Here is a 23,615-nt window from a genome sequence, read left to right as displayed (position 1 = left end):
TTATGTGTCTTATTCTTTAATATACATTATAATTAGCCACTAAGGAATATACAGATAAGTGTGTATGAGTGTCTTGAAACAAAAACAAAAGTCCATTGTAGTGCAATATGAAGATGATTAATAAATAATATAACAAATCATATTGCAAATGAGAAATGGAAATGGAATTTGTAGCCTTAGAAATGCAAAGATTACACTGTCAACAGTAAGGAAAAAAAGTTTAGCAAAAAGGAAACTGTACTATCATATTAACAAAGAAAAGTACTTTGATGATAATCAGCAGTAATTTGATTTATGGTAAAGAATAGTGATGAAAAGAAAAAAAAAAACAAAATTTAATAACAGATTATAGGAAGATTTCCTAACAGACAGGTATTTAGATCATCTCATAGATTCTATGATTTTTATGGGATACAGAGGTGAATGTAAAAACAGATTCACACAAGAGTTAAAGATACATCAAATAAAAAGAGAAATAAGATTACTGAGAGGCATGGCTATTCTGCTCTAGACATTTTGTATTAATAAAAAGAAACCACCTAGCCCCAGCCCTTTCTATAGAGGTGAGGTTGAAAACAAGTATCCATCAGGAGTATATGCCTACAGTTTTCAGAAAATGTACATGTCAAAGTCTAGAAATTTAGAAATCACCAGGTAAATGATCAACATAAACTAGAGAAATTTTTCAAAATTTGGCTGAGAAGTTAATTGACATTAGTGACCAAATGAATTACCATTGTGCTTACTACAAAGTAATATTTATCCAAACACTGAACATTTTTAACAAATCAATTGCTTACATCAAATATTTAAACTGTTTCTAAATCTTGTGCCAAAACATCCATTGTCTAGAAATAATTCCCAGAAAATATTCAGTGAAATCAGGAACAACATGAACCCACAGTCTCCTCTAGGTCCTGTATTATTAAATTCTGCCACTCAACTAACAAGCTTCCCCAAATAATTTTATGTGCTCACGGTTCTAGTTCTCTTGCTTGTGTTTCCTCTTCGATCTATCCTCATATGTTTTCCTGTACCGTAACTCCATTAAACCAGATCTGTTAAAGCCACTACAGACAGATGATTTTAGGTGTATGGGGACAATTCACTCTGACTTCCCCTGAACGCGATTCTGTCTTTTGAACACTGTTCTTACCTATTTGCCCTTCTTTCTTCACTGGCCACTCATTTCAGTAACCTTTGCACATTTTGCTTCCCTGTTCTCCCTTTATATATTGAGGGTCTTCTCCATTTGTAACTCACAAAATCCATCCCAATGTCCTCGTTATTAGACGTGCAATAAGGAATCTCAAATTATTTCCTTCACCCATGGCATTTGTTGTTCATTCTAGGACCATGTACCCAACAGCCAACATAACTTCTGTACTTAATTCTCCCAGGTACCTTTAAAAAAGAGATCTACCCCCTTTTGTCCTTTGTAGTATCAGCTGTACCAAAGCTTCCAGTATGAAAACATCTCTGTGCTTTACTCCTTTTTATACTGTTTCAATTAAGGCAAATTAGTACAGTGTTTATGTTTCTTTTCTCATATATATGATGTTGTTTCAAGGCAGCAGGGACTGTGTATTTTTTCAAAGCAATTCCAAAATCTGATACTGTTATTTTTCTCTTTACACATGTCATGTGAGTGGAATAATAAAGTAAATAGTATTACTGTCCATTCTTCAACTTGGTTCAGAAAGCCAGTGTCTCAATATAGGGTAGAAAAAAACACTTTTATTTAACGCACATCTTAATAAAAGGTCTATAGGTAAAAATAAGGCATTTAAACAGCAAAAAATAGTAAAGAAGTAGACTTTATTATGATAAATGTACATATTTTAAAAATTTAATAGATAATAAGCGCAATATTTCTTGAAATGGAAATGTGAGCCTGATTTCCAATCTTAATACAATGTAAAAGTGAACACCTGCTATGTGAAAAGTATGTCTTATAAAAATAGGATACAATAATAAATAAATAAGTCAATAAATAAATAAATACATTCAGTAAATAAATAATATCAGAGCTGTCATCCCCTAAGAATCAATACCCTGGAGCGGAATGCGTTTCACATATACTTCCTTAATATATGAACAAAGTAGTTGCTGAATTAACTCATCAAGTTCCCTGATGTGACTAAAGCAGAAAGAAGAGCCTTTAGAAATGACCAAATACACATGTACAAGTGTGATGGGGCGATCAGTCAACGAGAACCATCTCAGGATGACGCCAGGTCTCCATCCTTGCTTCTTAAGCTTTCCTGCAAGTCTGCTGTTGACGAGAAGGCTCTCCTGATCTCCATTCTGACGAGTTCCCAGGCACAGCCACTGTGTTTCTTCTCGTCCAGGTAGAGACGGATTCTCTGGAAGTACCTCTTCAGCATCAGCGTTGGGCTGTCAGCCGTCAGGACAGAGTCTTCCTCTCCCATGGCCTGTACCAAGCAGGTCTCCAGGCCTTGCAGCTGCTGATGAAGGGCAGTGTGCAGTTCCTCCAGGAGGGTGTTGTTCCAGGCAGCAGAGGAGCGCGCTGTGTGGAGCAGGTTGAAGATCTGCTGCAGCATCTCGTGCAGGACAGACACGGTCTGGTTCTTCTGGAACTGGCTGCCGTTCACCACCTCCCGCGGGAACTGGAAGTCTCTTCTGTCCTTGAGACACAAGACAGGGGAGACCCTCCTCATCTGGTCCAGAAGCACCAAGGTCGTCCTGCTCAGCGGGACAGAGTTGTGAGGCAGGTCACAGCCCAGAGATCCAACAGGGCCATAGCTGCACAGCACCAGGGCCGTCAGCAGAGGGAGTAGCTGGGCCATGGGGAAATGAGGCTGCTGCTGTCCTGGCTGGGCTGGGGTCTGGGTGAACCTTGGACTCTAGGTTCTCTGAAGGCATTCTGGCTGTGCATGGCATTTATATCATACAGAAATGATTTTCATTTTCTGAACATAGAGAAATGTACTTTTACTTCCTGTTTTTGGCTTTCACTTGTATATTTTCCATGTGGCCTAATAAAATGAGATCAGGCCAAAATATTAATTTTTTCAATAAAGTTTCATTTTCCAGTAAATTTCAGATTTGCAAATAAAAATAGTGTTTGATCATTTAAAAAAGAAGCATCTTCTCCTAAAATCAGACGTGTATATATGTGTATAGATAGTTTCCCCTGCCTACATTTATTCATATATAAATATTGCTTCTCTTTATAGAACAAATTTTTAAACCTGATCCTAGGCTACATTTACTCCCTCTTTACTTAAGTAGAAATTCCTACAGGTTTCTCGACTGAAATAATTATTTCTCAGGGGCTTTTGTTTGCAATTTTACAGAAGAGACTGGTATTTATTAGTAAATGAGATTACCTGGTGTTTATTTACTTTCCAGAATACATTCATGTAGATCCATGGGATTAAGCTTCACTGGGGCCACAAGGTCATGACTAATGTGAACAATGACCCTTTTATCAACCATGTTCTTACTACAGATCTATGGCGTTCCTCACACAGTCATAACACCCATAGAAAATCTCTCTCGTGAAAATGAAATGTTAAGAAGGAATCAAAATGAAACGAAACAACTAGTACAACAGGAAACTGTGGTAGTGACGAGAAATCATAATGAAGTGAAGAATTCAATAGATCAAATGAAAAACACAATAGAGAGCCTTACAAACAGAATGGGTGAAGCAGAAGAGAGAATATCGGACTTAGAAGACAGAGAACAGGAAAGGATACAGTCAGACCAAAGAAAAGAAGAGGAAATTAGGAATCTAAAACATATTGTCAGGAATCTTCAAGATAACTATTAAAAAAACCCACATTCCCCCTGACTGTTAATGAACAACTTAATACATTATCCCTCTTAGTAGTTTTTTTGTCTGTTCTACTTAATATGACTGGTTTAATTCTGTAATTAATACACAGTTATTCTTAAGTGTTAAAAATTAACTGAAATGTGATCCCTGTTAAACATAAGAGTGGGAATAAGAGAGGGAAGAGATGTATAATTTGGGACATGCTCAAGCTGACTTGCCCAAAATGGTAGAGTTAAAAACATACCGGGGATTCCAATTCAATCCCATCAAGGTGGCATGTACCAATGCCATCTCACTAGTCCAAGTGATCAATTTCAGTTCACAATTGATCATAATGAAAGGACTAAGAGTCAAAGGGAGCACATAAACAAGTCCAGTACCTGCTAACACTAACCGATGGAATAAATAAAGGGGAGAGTGATCCAACATGGGAAGTGAGATACTCAGCAGACTCATAGAATGGCAGATGTCCTAAACAGCACTCTGGCCTCAGAATCAGCCCTAAAGGCATTCCGATCTGGCTGAAAAGCCTATGAGAGTATTTCAGGCATGGAAAGCCAAGACACTCTGGCAAAAGATCTCTGCGAGTGAGATCCCAGTGGAAAGAACAGGTCTTCAAAGAAGGAGGTACCTTTCTCTGAAGGGAGGAGAGAACCTCCACTTTGACTATGACCTTGTCTAAACAAGATAAGAATCGGAGAACTCAGAGGGCTTCCATAGCCTTGGAAACTCATGACTGGAGCATAGGGAGACTACTGATGCCATAGACAGGAGTGTCAATTGGTAAAGTCAACAACAGGAGTCACTGTGCACTTACTCCTCATGTAGGATCTCTGTCCTTAATGTGCTGTGCATGGAGATTTAATGCTATAACGAGTACCCAAACAATATATTTCACTTTGTGTTTCTATGGGGGTGCAAACTGTTGAAATCTTTACTTAATGTATACTAAACTGATCCTCTGTAAAAAAAAAAAAAAAAGAAAGAAAGAAAGAAAGAAATTATCAACTCCCAACTTGACTCTCACTGGGATTAAACATGACAATAGGTCTGATCTGATTTCATCATCATTTAAAAAAATCATCTATTATTTTTCACTTTATGTTTCTGTGTGGGAGCAAACTGTTGAAATCCTTACTTAATGTATACTAAGCTGATCTTCTGTATATTAAGATAATCGAAAATGAATCTTGATGTGAATGGAAGGGGAGAGGGAGTGGGAAAGGGGAGGGTAGTGGGTGGGAGGGACGGTATGTGGGGGAAGCCATTGTAATGCATAAATCGTACTTTGGAAATTTATATTCATTAAATAAAAGTTAAAAAAAAACCCACATTCCGGTTCTAGGAGTTTCTGAAGGCATGGTGAGGGAGAAAGGATTAGAAGGCCTTTTTAGTGAGATATTAGCAGAAAATTTCCCAGGTTTGGAGAAGGACACAGACATCCTAGTACAGGAAGCTCACAGAACCCCTAATAAACACGACCAAAAGAGATCCTCACCACGACACCTTGTAATTAAACTCTCCACAGTGAAACATAAAGAAAAGATCCTAAAATGTGCAAGAGAGAAACGTCAGATTACTCTCGGAGGATCTCCAATCACACTCTCAGCTGACTTCTCATCAGAAACCCTACAAGCTAGGAGGGAATGGCGAGATATAGCCCAGCTACTAAGAGAGAAAAACTGCCAACCCAGAATATTATATCCTGCAAAGCTATCATTTGTGAATGAAGGTGAAATAAAGACTTTCCATAGCAAACAGAAATTGAAAGAATTTGTCACCACTCGTCCAGCCATGCAAAAGATACTTAAAGATGTGTTACACACAGAAACACAGAAACACGGTCATCAATATGAAAGAAGGTAAAGGAAGGAAACCTCACAGCAAAAGATCACAGGGAATTCAAAGCATATATTAGAACTTATCTTTGGCAAATGGCAGGGCAAACTTACCACTTATCATTAGTCACATTGAACGTGAATGGCCTGAACTGTCCAGTTAAAAGACACCGATTGGCTGATTGGGTTAAGGAACAAAACCCATCTATTTGCTGCTTACAAGAAACACATCTTTCCAACAAAGATCCATACAGACTGAAAGTGAAAGGCTGGAAAAAGATATACCATGCCAACAGAAATGAAAAAAGAGCGGGCGTAGCCATCTTAATATCGGACAACATAAACTTTACCACAAAAACTGTTAAGAGAGACAAAGAGGGACGCTATATAATGATTAAGGGATCAATTCAACAGGAAGATATAACAATTATCAATGTATATGCACCTAACTACAGGGCACCAGTTTATTTAAAAGATTTGTTAAGGGACTTAAAGGGAGACTTAGACCCCAATACAATAGTACTGGGGGACTTCAATACTCCACTCTCAGAAATAGACAGATCAACAGGACAGAAGATCAACAAGGATACAGTAGATTTAAACGACACTATAGCCCAAATGGATCTAACAGATATCTACAGAACTTTCAATCCTACAGCTAAAGATTTTACATTCTTCTCAGCAGTACATGGAACCTTCTCTAGGATTGACCACATACTAGGCCATAAAGCACATCTCAGCAAATTCAAAAGAATTAGAATCATACCATGCAGCTTCTCAGACCATAAAGGAATGAGGTTGGAAATTAGCAACTCAGGAATCCCTAGAGCATACGCAAACACATGGAGATTGAACAATATGCTCCTGAATGAACAATGGGTCATAGAAGAAATTAAAAGAGAAGTCAAAAATTTTCTGGAAGAAAATGAGGATAACAGCACAACATACCAAAACTTCTGGGAAGCAGCAAAAGCAGTGTTAAGAGGAAAGTTTATATCAATAGGTGCCTACATCAAGAAATTGGAAAGGCACCAAATAGATGAGCTTTCGATTCACCTCAAGGATCTAGAAAACCTACAGCAAACCAGACCCAAATCTAGTAGGAGAAGAGAAATAATTAAAATCAGAAAAGAAATGAACAGGATTGAATCAAGAAAAACATTACAAAAAATCAGCCAAACGAGGAGCTGGTTTTTTGAAAAACTGCATAAAATTGAGACGCCATTGGCCCAACTAACTAAAAAAAGAAGAGAAAAGACCCAAATCAATAAAATCAGAGATGAAAAAGGAAACGTAACAACAGACACCACAGAAATAAAAAGAATCATCAGAAATTACTACAAGGACTTGTATGCCAGCAAACAGGGAAACCTATCAGAAATGGATAGATTCCTGGACACATGCAACCTACCTAAATTGAACCAGGAAGACATCGAAAACCTAAACAGACCCATAACCGAGACAGAAATTGAAACAGTAATAAAGGCCCTCCCAACAAAGAAAAGCCCAGGACCAGATGGATTCACTGCTGAATTCTACCAGACATTTAAAGAAGAACTGACTCCAATTCTTCTCAAACTATTCAGAACAATTGGAAAAGAGGGAGTCCTCCCAAATTCTTTCTATGAAGCCAGCATCACCTTAATTCCTAAGCCGGAAAAAGATGCAGCACTGAAAGAGAATTACAGACCAATCTCCCTGATGAACATAGATGCAAAAATCCTCAATAAAATTCTCGCCAATAGAATGCAACAACACATCAGAAAGATCATCCACCCAGACCAAGTGGGATTTATCCCTGGTATGCAGGGATGGTTTAATGTGCGCAAGACAATCAATGTGATACACCACAGTAACAGACTGCAGGAGAAAAACCATATGATTATCTCAATAGACGCAGAGAAAGCATTTGATGAAATACAACACCCGTTCATGATGAAAACTCTAAGAAAACTGGGTTTGGAAGGAACATTCCTCAATACAATCAAAGCAATCTATGAAAAACCCACAGCCAACATCCAATTGAATGGGGAAAAGTTGGAAGCATGTCCACTGAGATCTGGTACCAGACAGGGATGCCCACTCTGACCACTGCTATTCAATATAGTTCTGGAAGTTCTAGCCAGAGCTATTAGGCAAGAAAAAGAAATTAAAGGGATACAAATTGGGAAGGAAGAACTCAAACTATCCCTCTTTGCAGATGACATGATTCTGTATTTAGGGGACCCAAAGAACTCTACTAAGAGACTATTGGAACTCATAGAAGAGTTTGGCAAAGTAGCAGGGTATAAAATCAATGCACAAAAATCAACAGCCTTTGTATACACAGACAATGCCATGGCTGAGGAAGAACTTCTAAGATCAATCCCATTCACAATAGCTACAAAAACAATCAAATACCTTGGAATAAACTTAACCAAGGACGTTAAAGATCTCTACGATGAAAATTACAAAACCTTAAAGAAAGAAATAGAAGAGGATACCAAGAAATGGAAAAATCTTCCATGCTCATGGATTGGAAGAATCAATATCATCAAAATGTCCATTCTCCCAAAAGCAATTTATAGATTCAATGCAATACCAATCAAGATACTGAAGACCTTCTTCTCAGATCTGGAAAAAATGATGCTGAAATTTATATGGAGACACAGGAGACCTCGAATAGCTAAAGCAATCTTGTACAACAAAAACAAAGCTGGAGGCATCACAATACCAGATTTCAGGACATACTACAGGGCAGCTGTAATCAAAACAGCATGGTACTGGTACAGAAACAGATGGATAGACCAATGGAACAGAATTGAAACACCAGAAATCAATCCAAACATCTACAGCCAACTCACATTTGATTAAGGATCCAAAACCAATCCCTGGAGTATGGACAGTCTATTCAATAAATGGTGCTGGGAAAATTGGATTTCCACATGCAGAATCATAAAGCAAGACCCCTACCTTTCACCTTACACAAAAATCCACTCAACATGGATTAAAGACCTAAATCTATGACCTGACACCATCAAATTATTAGAGAGCATTAGAAAAACCCTGCAAGATATAGGTACTGGCAATGACTTCTTGGAAAACACTCCAGAAGCACAGGCAGTCAAAGCCAAAATTAACATTTGGGATTGCATCAAATTGAGAAGTTTCTGTACTGCAAAAGAAACAGTCAGGAAAGTGAGGAGACAACCGACAGAATGGGAAAATATATTTGCAAACTATGCAACTGATAAAGGGTTGATAACCAGAATCTACAAAGAAATCAAGAAACTCCACAGCATCAAAACAAACTACCCACTTAAGAGATGGGCCAAGGACCTCAATAGACATTTTTCAAAAGAGGAAATCCAAATGGCCAACAGACACATGAAAAAATGTTCAAGATCACTAGCAACCAGGGAAATGAAAATCAAAACCACAATGAGGTTCCACCTCACCCCAGTTAGAATGGCTCACATTCAGAAATCTACCAACAACAGATGCTGGAGAGGATGTGGGGAAAAAGGGACACTAACCCACTGTTGGTGGGAATGCAAACTGGTTAAGCCACTGTGGAAGTCAGTCTGGAGATTCCTCAGAAACCTGAATATAACCCTACCATTCAACCCAGCCATCCCACTCCTTGGAATTTACCCAAAGGAAATTAAATTGACAAACAAACAAGCAGTCTGCACATTAATGTTTATTGCAGCTCAATTCACAATAACTGAGACCTGGAACCAACCCAAATGCCCATCAACAGTAGACTGGATAAAGAAATTATGGGACATGTACTCTATAGAATACTATACAGCAGTCAAAAAGAACGAAACCCAGTCATTTGCAACAAGATGGAGGAATTTGGAAAACATCATGCTGAGTGAAATAAGCCAATCCCAAAGGAACAAATACCACTTGTTCTCCTTGATAGGTGACAACTAACTGAGCACCAAAAAGGAAACCTGTTAAAGTGAAATGAACACTATGAGAAACAGTGACTTGATCATCCCTCACCCTGACTGTTGATGAGCAGCTTAATATGTTATCCCTCTTAGTATTTTTTTTTGTTTGTTCTACTTAATACTTTTGGCTGAATACTGTAACCAATACACAATTCTTCTTAAGTGCTGAAACTTAACTGAAAAGTGATCACTGTTAAATATAAGAGTGGGAATAAGAGAGGGAAGAGATGTGCAATTCGGGACATGCTCAAGCTGACTTAACTCAAACAGTAGAGTTAGAAACATACCAGGGGATTCCAATTCAATCCCATCAAGGTGGCATGTACCAATGCCATCTCACTAGTCCCAGTGATCAATTTCTGTTCACAATTGATCATAATGATAGGACTAAGAACCAAAGGGATCACATAAACAAGACTAGTGTCTGCAAATACTAGCTGATAGAATCAAAAAGGGAGAGAATGATCCAACATGGGAAGTGAGATACACAGCAGACCCATAGAATGGCAAATGTCCTAACAGCACTCTGGCCTCATAATCAGCCCTTAAGGCATGCGGATCCGGCTGAAATGCCCATGAGAGTATTTCAGGCATGGAAAGCCAAGACACTCTGGGAGAAAAAAAAAATAACTAAATGAAAGATCTCCACGAGTGAGATCCCAGTGGAAAGAACGGGTCATCAAAGAAGGAGGTACATCTCTGAAGGGAGGAGAGAACTTCCACTTTGACCATGGCCTTGTCTAAATATGATCAGAGTCAGTGAACTCAGGGGGCTTCCATAGCCTTGGCAGCTCATGACAAGAGCCTAGGGTGATTACTGAGGCCATAAACAAGAGTGTCAATTTGTTAAGTCAACAACAGGAGTCACTGTGCACTTACTCCTCATGTAGGATCTTTGCTCTTAGTGTGCTGTACATTGAGATTTAATGCTATAAGTAGTACTCAAACAGTATTTTTCACTTTATGTTTCTGTGTGGGAGCAAACTGTTGAAATCTTTACTTAATGTATGCTAAACTGATCTTCCGTATATAAAGAGAATCAAAAATGAATCTTGATGTGAATGGAAGGGGAGAGGGAGTTGGAAAGGGGAGGGTTGCAGGTGGGAGGGACGTTATGGGAAGGAAGCCATTGTAATCCATATTCAGTACTTTGGAAATTTATATTCATTAAAGAAAAGTTAAAAAAAAAACATAGGAAAGACACACAAAAACCTATTTTTTATCTTGTTAATTGAAATTCTAAGGAAGCCTGTTAAGATTATCAGGAGCTCCACTTGCTGTCATTCAGGCTGAAGCCAGGGAGCATGCTGCACTGATGGCTCTAGGGCACCAGCCCAGCTCCCCAGACCCATCCAGGCCCTTGGAGTGCAAGGTAATACCTGAGCTTCTTAAAATTAATATATCTGCTTTATTATATTGTTGAAGAAAACAAAAATTCAATTTTACACTTTAATTGTTATATTTGCACCAATACTGATATACACATACTTGTATATGTATACATTTCTTTCATTCTTTTTTGTGTTTAAAAATTAAACTTCCATGTATAAAGGAGAACATGTGGTACTTGTCTTTCTGGATCTGGCTTATTTCACTCAACATGATGTCTTTGCTGCAAATGGTAGAATTTCATTGTTTTATAGTTGAATAATATTCCATTGTGTATATATGCAACATTTCTTTATCCATTCATCTAATAATGGACACCTTGGTTGGTTCCAAATTTTGGCTATTGTGAACAGTGCTGCTATGAATATGGTGTGGTGCACGTATCTCTTTGACACACTGTGTTCAAGTCTTTTGGGTATATACCTAGTAGTGGGATTGGTGGATCGTTTGGCAAGTCTATTTCTAGTTTGTAAAGAACTTGCCACACTGTTTTCCACAGTGGGGGCACTAATTCATATTCCCACCAACAATGTGAAAGTGTTCCTCTTTGTCCACATCCTTGTCAGCATCTGCCACTCTCTGTGTTTTGGATTTTAGCCATTCTTACAGGGGTGAGGTGATATCTCATTGTGGTTTTGAATTGCGTTTCCCTGATGGCTAGGGATGCAACGTACTCTTTAGGAAGAGTTAGCATGCCCTCAAACAGGAAGGTTTTCCTGGTTTCCCATGAAGTTTCACATCAAGTGTGCATATTCTCCTGCCTCCATGTGCCCCACAGGTCCTAAAGTCAGTGATTGCTCAGAAGGCTCTGGAAGGCTAGAGGCAAGAGACCCTTTCTCCCCTCATCCTGCTGTCCATTGCAGACATGTCTGTGAAACTGGGTTACTTCTCTTCTCAAAGAAACAAAAAGATAAAAAAAATTATTTCCATAGTTATCTCAGTTCCTTCCAGGAAAGCGCTTTTTTTTTTTTTCCTGTGTAGAACACGCCAGTGGAAGGAGACAGCCTTCTGCAACAACAGAATGGACCTTCTTGCCAAACTTGGCACTGTCTGTCTTTGCCAGTAGGTGGTGGCCTTCCCTTGAAAATCTTCTAGTAGTTCCCCGGGTATGATGGATCCTGCTTTTTCTTTCCTTTTAGTTACATCACTGTGACAGGGGCATTCCCTCATTCAACAATAGTTGTTTGTGTAACTCCTTATTGAAAAACGTTTCAACCGTGTGAAGACCTGGACAGTATCCCTCTGCATCACTTTAGGCAACTCCCAAAAATGTAGCCACAGAGAGATCAGACTGTCTTCCTTCCAGCCCCACACTCTGTCTCTGGGAATGCTTGCTATGGTGTGCTAGAAAGCCCTCCTATATATCTACTAGTTTTTGACCCCCCCAACACTATTTGGATCTAAAATGTATGGAATAATTTAGCATTTTCAATTTTCCTTCTGTAACATTTCATGTAAGTAAATTCTATAATATCTTTTGCTTCTTTCCCATTAAGTCTGACCATTTCAATTCAGCCAAAACTGTGTTTGCTTCATTCACCTGCATTTACGGATGGCAAATCCACATACTGTCACTTTCATCATCAACTTATAGATATCATACAAATGCAATGAATGAATAAGAAAATAAATAATCTGTTGGTTTAAAATACCAGGGTTTGAAATTTGTCTCTTGAAGAAAAAATTTCAGAAATTTTCATTCATATCAATGTATTAAATAAAGCAACTTACAATTTAATAAAATATAAATGTTTAATAAATTTTAACATAATTGAAAGTGAATATCTGCTCTGAAATATTCAAATAATATAAACATGACAACATGCAACAATAAATAGATAAATAAACAGACACAAATAAGTTCAGGGCTGTCATCTCTTAAAGACTGAATATTTTAAACACGGATTTCCTTAAAATACTGATAAAATATTTATAGAATTAACTCAAAAATTCAACAACTAAAAACGAAATAAGAGACTGTGGAAATATTGAAAGACACATTTGCAAGTGGGATGTGGCAGACAGTCAATGAGAATCAACTGCTGATGAATCCAGGTCTCCTTCCTTGCTTCTTAATCACTCTTGCAAGTCTCCTGTTGAAGAGAAGGCTCTCATGATTTCTGTTCTAACAATCTCCCAGGCACAGTCATTGTGTTTCTTCTCCTCCAGGTAGAGCGGATTCTCTGGAAGTACCTCTTCAGCAACAGTGTTGGGCTTTCTCGGTCACTCTGTCTGTGTGTCTGCCTCTCTGCCTCTTGAATAAAGATAGTTCATTCATTTGAAGGTACATTACAAGATTTTATAAAACATGTACTTTGGTTTAACATAACAGCCCTATAACTTTTCAACAGTAGTTTACACTTGGGGAACCAAACATTACAGAGGTCAGGTGAGTTGGTGTGTTACCTAGGATCATATATACAAACAGATAGAATGATTAATGCAAAATCCTATATTGGAGCCAAGGATGCATCCTATGTTTCATATTATGATTTCTGTTAATGTTTAAAAAATAATTAATTTGAGATGGAGCTGGAGCTGGAGCTGGAGCTGGAGCTGGAAATGGAGATGAAGAGAGAGAGAGAGAGAGAGAGAGAGAGAGATCATCTGTCCTGGGTCTTAACTCATCACTGCTATCTCACGGGATTTGTGTCAGCAGGAAACTGGAATCAGAAACCTGGGACTGTACTCCCTAACATCAAACCCAGGTACTCCAATGTGGGATGTGGGCATCCCAGCTGGCATCTTAACAGCTGGGCTAAATGCCTGCTTCTGTTCATTCTTTTAAAATTTAAATTCACAGACTCCAGAAGCTCTCTATCCCAGTTCTTTCTTATAATGGTGACTACAGTTGCACATCTTGTACAACACAAATTTATAGTTAAAATTTATTACTTTGCATTAATAATGTGTTCTTTGTTCTAGTTGTTAGCAGAAAGATTTTTATCCGGTTCTTGTTTATTTTTATTATGTGTCTTATTCTTTTTTTTAACTTTTATTTAATGAATATAAATTTCCAAAGTACGATTTATGCATTACAATGGCTTCCCCCACATACCGTCCCTCCCACCCACTACCCTCCCCTTTCCCACTCCCTCTCCCCTTCCATTCACATCAAGATTCATTTTTGATTATCTTAATATACAGAAGATCAGCTTAGTATACATTAAGTAAGGATTTCAACAGTTTGCTCTCACACAGAAACATAAAGTGAAAAATAATAGATGATGTTTTTTAAATGATGATGAAATCAGAGAAGACCTATTGTCATGTTTAATCCCAGTGAGAGTCAAGTTGGGAGTTGATAATTTCTTTTTCTTTTTTTTTTTTTTTTTTTTTTTTTTTTTTTTTTTTTTACAGAGGATCAGTTTAGTATACATTAAGTAAAGATTTCAACAGTTTGCACCCCCATAGAAACACAAAGTGAAATATATTGTTTGAGTTCTTTAATATACATTATAATTAGCCAATAAGGAATATACAGATAAGTGTGTATGAGTGTCATGAAACAAAAACAAAAGTCCATTGTAGTGCAATATGAAGATGATTAATAAATAATATAGCAAATCATATTGCAAATGAGAAATGGAAATGGAATTTGCAGCCTTTGAAATGCAAATTTTACACTGTCAACAGTAAGGAAAAAAAGTTTAGCAACAAGGAAACTGTACTATCATATTAACAAAGAAAACTACTTTGATGATAATCAGCAGTAATTCGATTTATGGTAAAGAATAGCGATGAAAAGAAAAAAACAAAATTTAATAAAAGATTCTAGGATGATTTCCTAACAGAAAGTTATTTAGATCATCTCATAGATTCTATGATTTTTATGGGATACAGAGGTGAATGTAAAAACAGATTCATACAAGAGTCAAAGATATGTCAAATAAAAAGAGAAATAAGATTACTGAGAGGCATGGCTATTCTGCGCTAGACATTTTGTATTAATGAAAAGAAACCACCTAGCCCCAGCCCTTTCTATATAGGTGAGGTTGAAAACAAGTATCCATCAGGAGTATATGCCTAGAGTTTTCAGAAAATATACATGTCAAAGACTAGAAATTTAAAAATCACCAGGTAAATGATCAACATAAACTAGAGAAATTTTTCAAAATTTGGCTGAGAAGTTAATTGACATTAGTGACCAAATGAATTACCATTGTGCTTACTACAAAGTAATATTTATCCAAACACTGAACATTTTTAACAAATCAATTGCTTACATCAAATATTTAAATGTTTCTAAATCTTGTGCCAAAACATCCATTGTCTAGAAATAATTCCCAGAAAATATTCAGTGAAATCAGGAACAACATGAACCCACAGTCTCCTCTAGGTCCTGTATTATTAAATTCTACCACTCAACTAACAAGCTTCCCCAAATAATTTTATGAGCTCATGGTTCTAGTTCTCTTGCTTGTGTTTCCTCTTCAGTCTATCCTCATAAGTTTTCCTGTACCGTAACTCCATTAAACCAGATCTGTTAAAGCCACTACAGACAAGGCCGGCGCCGCGGCTCACTAGGCTAATCCTCCGCCTAGCGGCGCCGGCACACCGGGTTCTAGTCCCGGTCGGGGCGCCGGATTCTGTCCCAGTTGCCCCTCTTCCAGGCCAGCCCTCTGCTGTGGCCAGGGAGTGCAGTGGAGGATGGCCCAGGTGCTTGGGCCCTGCACCCCATGGGAGACCAGGAAAAGCACCTGGCTCCTGGCTCCTGCCACCAGATCAGCGCGGTGCGCCGGCCGCAGCGCGCTGGCCGCGGCGGCCATTGGAGGGTGAACCAACGGCAAAAGGAAGACCTTTCTCTCTGTCTCTCTCTCTCACTGTCCACTCTGCCTGTCAAAAAAAAAAAAAAAAAAAAAAGCCACTACAGACAGATGTTTTTAGGTTTATGGGGACAATTCACTCTGACTTCCCCTGAACGCGATTCTGTCTTTTGAACACTGTTCTTACCTATTTGCCCTTCTTTCTTCACTGGCCACTCATTTCAGTAACCTTTGCACATTTTGCTTCCCTGTTCTCCCTTTATATATTGAGGGTCTTCTCCATTTGTAACTCACAAAATCCATCCCAATGTCCTCGTTATTAGACGTGCAATAAGGAATCTCAAATTATTCCCTTCACCCATGGCATTTGTTGTTCATTCTAGGACCATGTACCCAACAGCCCACATAACTTCTGTACTTAATTCTCCCAGGTACCTTTAAAAAAGAGATCTACCCCCTTTTGTCCTTTGTAGTATCAGCTGTACCAAAGCTTCCAGTATGAAAACATCTCTGTGCTTTACTCCTTTTTATACTGTTTCAATTAAGGGAAATTAGTACAGTGTTTGTTTCTTTTCTTATATATATGATGATGTTTCAAGGCAGCAGGGACTGTGTATTTTTTCAAAGCAATTCCAAAATCTGATACTGTTATTTTTCTCTTTACACATGTCATGTGAGTGGAATAATAAAGTAAATAGTATTACTGTCCATTCTTCAACTTGGTTCAGAAAGCCAGTGTCTGAATATAGGGTAGAAAAAAAAAAACTTTTATTTAATGCACATCTTAATAAAAGGTCTATAGGTAAAAATAAGGCATTTAAACAGCAAAAAATAGTAAAGAAGTAGACTTTATTATGATAAATGTACATAACTTTAAAAAATTTAATAGATAATAAATACAATATTTCTTGAAATGGAAATGTGAGCCTGATTTCCAATCTTAATACAATGTAAAAGTGAACATCTGCTATGTGAAAAGTATGTCTTATAAAAATAGGATACAATAATAAATAAATAAGTAAATAAATAAATAAATACATTCAGTAAATAAATAATATCAGAGCTGTCATCCCCTAGGAATCAATACCCCGGAGCGGAATGCGTTTCACATATACTTCCTTAATATATGAAGAAAGTAATTTGCTGAATTAATTCAACAAGTTCCCTGATGTGACTAAAGCAGAACGAAGAGCCTTTAGAAATGACCAAATACACATGTACAAGTGTGATGGGGCAATCAGTCAACGAGAACCACCTCAGGATGACGCCAGGTCTCCATCCTTGCTTCTTAAGCTTTCCTGCAAGTCTGCTGTTGACGAGAAGGCTCTCCTGATCTCCATTCTGACGAGTTCCCAGGCACAGCCACTGTGTTTCTTCTCGTCCAGGTAGAGACGGATTCTCTGGAAGTACCTCTTCAGCATCAGCGTTGGGCTGTCAGCCGTCAGGACAGAGTCTTCCTCTCCCATGGCCTGTACCAAGCAGGTCTCCAGGCCTTGCAGCTGCTGATGAAGGGCAGTGTGCAGTTCCTCCAGGAGGGTGTTGTTCCAGGCAGCAGAGGAGCGCGCTGTGTGGAGCAGGTTGAAGATCTGCTGCAGCATCTCGTGCAGGACAGACACGGTCTGGTTCTTCTGGAACTGGCTGCCGTTCACCACCTCCCGCGGGAACTGGAAGTCTCTTCTGTCCTTGAGACACAAGACAGGGGAGACCCTCCTCATCTGGTCCAGAAGCACCAAGGTCGTCCTGCTCAGCGGGACAGAGTTGTGAGGCAGGTCACAGCCCAGAGATCCAACAGGGCCATAGCTGCACAGCACCAGGGCCGTCAGCAGAGGGAGTAGCTGGGCCATGGGGAAATGAGGCTGCTGCTGTCCTGGCTGGGCTGGGGTCTGGGTGAACCTTGGACTCTAGGTTCTCTGAAGGCATTCTGGCTGTGCATGGCATTTATATCATACAGAAATGATTTTCATTTTCTGAACATAGAGAAATGTACTTTTACTTCCTGTTTTTGGCTTTCACTTGTATATTTTCCATGTGGCCTAATAAAATGAGATCAGGCCAAAATATTAATTTTTTCAATAAAGTTTCATTTTCCAGTAAATTTCAGATTTGCAAATAAAAATAGTGTTTGATCATTTAAAAAAGAAGCATCTTCTCCTAAAATCAGACGTGTATATATGTGTATAGATAGTTTCCCCTGCCTACATTTATTCATATATAAATATTGCTTCTCTTTATAGAACAAATTTTTAAACCTGATCCTAGGCTACATTTACTCCCTCTTTACTTAAGTAGAAATTCCTACAGGTTTCTCGACTGAAATAATTATTTCTCAGGGGCTTTTGTTTGCAATTTTACAGAAGAGACTGGTATTTATTAGTAAATGAGATTACCTGGTGTTTATTTACTTTCCAGAATACATTCATGTAGATCCATGGGATTAAGCTTCACTGGGGCCACAAGGTCATGACTAATGTGGACAATGACCCTTTTATCAACCATGTTCTTACTGCAGATCTATGGCGTTCCTCACACAGTCATAACACCCATAGAAAATCTCTCTCGTGAAAATGAAATGTTAAGAAGGAATCAAAATGAAACGAAACAACTAGTACAACAGGAAACTGTGATAGTGACGAGAAATCATAATGAAGTGAAGAATTCAATAGATCAAATGAAAAACACAATAGAGAGCCTTACAAACAGAATGGGTGAAGCAGAAGAGAGAATATCGGACTTAGAAGACAGAGAACAGGAAAGGATACAGTCAGACCAAAGAAAAGAAGAGGAAATTAGAAATCTAAAACATATTGTCAGGAATCTTCAAGATAACTATTAAAAAAACCCACATTCCCCCTGACTGTTAATGAACAACTTAATACATTATCCCTCTTAGTAGTTTTTTTGTCTGTTCTACTTAATATGACTGGTTTAATTCTGTAATTAATACACAGTTATTCTTAAGTGTTAAAAATTAACTGAAATGTGATCCCTGTTAAACATAAGAGTGGGAATAAGAGAGGGAAGAGATGTATAATTTGGGACATGCTCAAGCTGACTTGCCCAAAATGGTAGAGTTAAAAACATACCAGGGGATTCCAATTCAATCCCATCAAGGTGGCATGTACCAATGCCATCTCACTATTCCAAGTGATCAATTTCAGTTCACAATTGATCATAATGAAAGGACTAAGAGTCAAAGGGAGCACATAAACAAGTCCAGTACCTGCTAACACTAACCGATGGAATAAATAAAGGGGAGAGTGATCCAACATGGGAAGTGAGATACTCAGCAGACTCATAGAATGGCAGATGTCCTAAACAGCACTCTGGCCTCAGAATCAGCCCTAAAGGCATTCCGATCTGGCTGAAAAGCCTATGAGAGTATTTCAGGCATGGAAAGCCAAGACACTCTGGCAAAAGATCTCTGCGAGTGAGATCCCAGTGGAAAGAACAGGTCTTCAAAGAAGGAGGTACCTTTCTCTGAAGGGAGGAGAGAACCTCCACTTTGACTATGACCTTGTCTAAACAAGATAAGAATCGGAGAACTCAGAGGGCTTCCATAGCCTTGGAAACTCATGACTGGAGCATAGGGAGACTACTGATGCCATAGACAGGAGTGTCAATTGGTAAAGTCAACAACAGGAGTCACTGTGCACTTACTCCTCATGTAGGATCTCTGTCCTTAATGTGCTGTGCATGGAGATTTAATGCTATAACGAGTACCCAAACAATATATTTCACTTTGTGTTTCTATGGGGGTGCAAACTGTTGAAATCTTTACTTAATGTATACTAAACTGATCCTCTGTAAAAAAAAAAAAAAAAGAAAGAAAGAAAGAAAGAAATTATCAACTCCCAACTTGACTCTCACTGGGATTAAACATGACAATAGGTCTGATCTGATTTCATCATCATTTAAAAAAATCATCTATTATTTTTCACTTTATGTTTCTGTGTGGGAGCAAACTGTTGAAATCCTTACTTAATGTATACTAAGCTGATCTTCTGTATATTAAGATAATCGAAAATGAATCTTGATGTGAATGGAAGGGGAGAGGGAGTGGGAAAGGGGAGGGTAGTGGGTGGGAGGGACGGTATGTGGGGGAAGCCATTGTAATGCATAAATCGTACTTTGGAAATTTATATTCATTAAATAAAAGTTAAAAAAAAACCCACATTCCGGTTCTAGGAGTTTCTGAAGGCATGGTGAGGGAGAAAGGATTAGAAGGCCTTTTTAGTGAGATATTAGCAGAAAATTTCCCAGGTTTGGAGAAGGACACAGACATCCTAGTACAGGAAGCTCACAGAACCCCTAATAAACACGACCAAAAGAGATCCTCACCACGACACCTTGTAATTAAACTCTCCACAGTGAAACATAAAGAAAAGATCCTAAAATGTGCAAGAGAGAAACGTCAGATTACTCTCGGAGGATCTCCAATCACACTCTCAGCTGACTTCTCATCAGAAACCCTACAAGCTAGGAGGGAATGGCGAGATATAGCCCAGCTACTAAGAGAGAAAAACTGCCAACCCAGAATATTATATCCTGCAAAGCTATCATTTGTGAATGAAGGTGAAATAAAGACTTTCCATAGCAAACAGAAATTGAAAGAATTTGTCACCACTCGTCCAGCCATGCAAAAGATACTTAAAGATGTGTTACACACAGAAACACAGAAACACGGTCATCAATATGAAAGAAGGTAAAGGAAGGAAACCTCACAGCAAAAGATCACAGGGAATTCAAAGCATATATTAGAACTTATCTTTGGCAAATGGCAGGGCAAACTTACCACTTATCATTAGTCACATTGAACGTGAATGGCCTGAACTGTCCAGTTAAAAGACACCGATTGGCTGATTGGGTTAAGGAACAAAACCCATCTATTTGCTGCTTACAAGAAACACATCTTTCCAACAAAGATCCATACAGACTGAAAGTGAAAGGCTGGAAAAAGATATACCATGCCAACAGAAATGAAAAAAGAGCGGGCGTAGCCATCTTAATATCGGACAACATAAACTTTACCACAAAAACTGTTAAGAGAGACAAAGAGGGACGCTATATAATGATTAAGGGATCAATTCAACAGGAAGATATAACAATTATCAATGTATATGCACCTAACTACAGGGCACCAGTTTATTTAAAAGATTTGTTAAGGGACTTAAAGGGAGACTTAGACCCCAATACAATAGTACTGGGGGACTTCAATACTCCACTCTCAGAAATAGACAGATCAACAGGACAGAAGATCAACAAGGATACAGTAGATTTAAACGACACTATAGCCCAAATGGATCTAACAGATATCTACAGAACTTTCAATCCTACAGCTAAAGATTTTACATTCTTCTCAGCAGTACATGGAACCTTCTCTAGGATTGACCACATACTAGGCCATAAAGCACATCTCAGCAAATTCAAAAGAATTAGAATCATACCATGCAGCTTCTCAGACCATAAAGGAATGAGGTTGGAAATTAGCAACTCAGGAATCCCTAGAGCATACACAAACACATGGAGATTGAACAATATGCTCCTGAATGAACAATGGGTCATAGAAGAAATTAAAAGAGAAGTCAAAAATTTTCTGGAAGAAAATGAGGATAACAGCACAACATACCAAAACTTCTGGGAAGCAGCAAAAGCAGTGTTAAGAGGAAAGTTTATATCAATAGGTGCCTACATCAAGAAATTGGAAAGGCACCAAATAGATGAGCTTTCGATTCACCTCAAGGATCTAGAAAACCTACAGCAAACCAGACCCAAATCTAGTAGGAGAAGAGAAATAATTAAAATCAGAAAAGAAATGAACAGGATTGAATCAAGAAAAACATTACAAAAAATCAGCCAAACGAGGAGCTGGTTTTTTGAAAAACTGCATAAAATTGAGACGCCATTGGCCCAACTAACTAAAAAAAGAAGAGAAAAGACCCAAATCAATAAAATCAGAGATGAAAAAGGAAACGTAACAACAGACACCACAGAAATAAAAAGAATCATCAGAAATTACTACAAGGACTTGTATGCCAGCAAACAGGGAAACCTATCAGAAATGGATAGATTCCTGGACACATGCAACCTACCTAAATTGAACCAGGAAGACATCGAAAACCTAAACAGACCCATAACCGAGACAGAAATTGAAACAGTAATAAAGGCCCTCCCAACAAAGAAAAGCCCAGGACCAGATGGATTCACTGCTGAATTCTACCAGACATTTAAAGAAGAACTGACTCCAATTCTTCTCAAACTATTCAGAACAATTGGAAAAGAGGGAGTCCTCCCAAATTCTTTCTATGAAGCCAGCATCACCTTAATTCCTAAGCCGGAAAAAGATGCAGCACTGAAAGAGAATTACAGACCAATCTCCCTGATGAACATAGATGCAAAAATCCTCAATAAAATTCTCGCCAATAGAATGCAACAACACATCAGAAAGATCATCCACCCAGACCAAGTGGGATTTATCCCTGGTATGCAGGGATGGTTTAATGTGCGCAAGACAATCAATGTGATACACCACAGTAACAGACTGCAGGAGAAAAACCATATGATTATCTCAATAGACGCAGAGAAAGCATTTGATGAAATACAACACCCGTTCATGATGAAAACTCTAAGAAAACTGGGTTTGGAAGGAACATTCCTCAATACAATCAAAGCAATCTATGAAAAACCCACAGCCAACATCCAATTGAATGGGGAAAAGTTGGAAGCATGTCCACTGAGATCTGGTACCAGACAGGGATGCCCACTCTGACCACTGCTATTCAATATAGTTCTGGAAGTTCTAGCCAGAGCTATTAGGCAAGAAAAAGAAATTAAAGGGATACAAATTGGGAAGGAAGAACTCAAACTATCCCTCTTTGCAGATGACATGATTCTGTATTTAGGGGACCCAAAGAACTCTACTAAGAGACTATTGGAACTCATAGAAGAGTTTGGCAAAGTAGCAGGGTATAAAATCAATGCACAAAAATCAACAGCCTTTGTATACACAGACAATGCCATGGCTGAGGAAGAACTTCTAAGATCAATCCCATTCACAATAGCTACAAAAACAATCAAATACCTTGGAATAAACTTAACCAAGGACGTTAAAGATCTCTACGATGAAAATTACAAAACCTTAAAGAAAGAAATAGAAGAGGATACCAAGAAATGGAAAAATCTTCCATGCTCATGGATTGGAAGAATCAATATCATCAAAATGTCCATTCTCCCAAAAGCAATTTATAGATTCAATGCAATACCAATCAAGATACTGAAGACCTTCTTCTCAGATCTGGAAAAAATGATGCTGAAATTTATATGGAGACACAGGAGACCTCGAATAGCTAAAGCAATCTTGTACAACAAAAACAAAGCTGGAGGCATCACAATACCAGATTTCAGGACATACTACAGGGCAGCTGTAATCAAAACAGCATGGTACTGGTACAGAAACAGATGGATAGACCAATGGAACAGAATTGAAACACCAGAAATCAATCCAAACATCTACAGCCAACTCACATTTGATTAAGGATCCAAAACCAATCCCTGGAGTATGGACAGTCTATTCAATAAATGGTGCTGGGAAAATTGGATTTCCACATGCAGAATCATAAAGCAAGACCCCTACCTTTCACCTTACACAAAAATCCACTCAACATGGATTAAAGACCTAAATCTATGACCTGACACCATCAAATTATTAGAGAGCATTAGAAAAACCCTGCAAGATATAGGTACTGGCAATGACTTCTTGGAAAACACTCCAGAAGCACAGGCAGTCAAAGCCAAAATTAACATTTGGGATTGCATCAAATTGAGAAGTTTCTGTACTGCAAAAGAAACAGTCAGGAAAGTGAGGAGACAACCGACAGAA

The 23,615-nt window shown here is 38.3% G+C and overlaps 2 protein-coding genes across 2 annotated transcripts; both read right to left on the bottom strand.

The window, feature by feature from the left end:
- Window positions 1-2,222: 2,222 nt before the first annotated feature.
- Window positions 2,223-3,006, bottom strand: LOC138846709 (interferon omega-1-like). The gene has a single exon (XM_070063250.2). The coding sequence runs from the start codon at window positions 2,808-2,810 to the stop codon at window positions 2,223-2,225; it is 588 nt and encodes a 195-aa protein (XP_069919351.1). The 5' UTR covers window positions 2,811-3,006.
- A 13,989-nt stretch (window positions 3,007-16,995) lies between these two features.
- On the bottom strand, window positions 16,996-17,779 carry LOC100353640 (interferon omega-1-like). The gene has a single exon (XM_002708057.6). The coding sequence runs from the start codon at window positions 17,581-17,583 to the stop codon at window positions 16,996-16,998; it is 588 nt and encodes a 195-aa protein (XP_002708103.1). The 5' UTR covers window positions 17,584-17,779.
- Window positions 17,780-23,615: the final 5,836 nt, after the last annotated feature.

This window comes from Oryctolagus cuniculus, chromosome 1 (assembly GCF_051225735.1).
Source record: "Oryctolagus cuniculus isolate XC-2025 breed Fujian yellow rabbit chromosome 1, ASM5122573v1, whole genome shotgun sequence".
Classification (NCBI taxonomy): Eukaryota; Metazoa; Chordata; class Mammalia; order Lagomorpha; family Leporidae; genus Oryctolagus; species Oryctolagus cuniculus.
Note: the sequence above shows the minus strand (reverse complement) of the source record. Positions and strands in the feature narration are given on the sequence as shown.

Coding starts and splice junctions, on each gene's coding strand:
- LOC100353640 (XM_002708057.6), bottom strand. CDS start 17,583: ATGGCCCAGCTACTCCCTCTGCTGACGGCCCTGGTGCTGTGCAGCTAT.
- LOC138846709 (XM_070063250.2), bottom strand. CDS start 2,810: ATGGCCCAGCTACTCCCTCTGCTGACGGCCCTGGTGCTGTGCAGCTAT.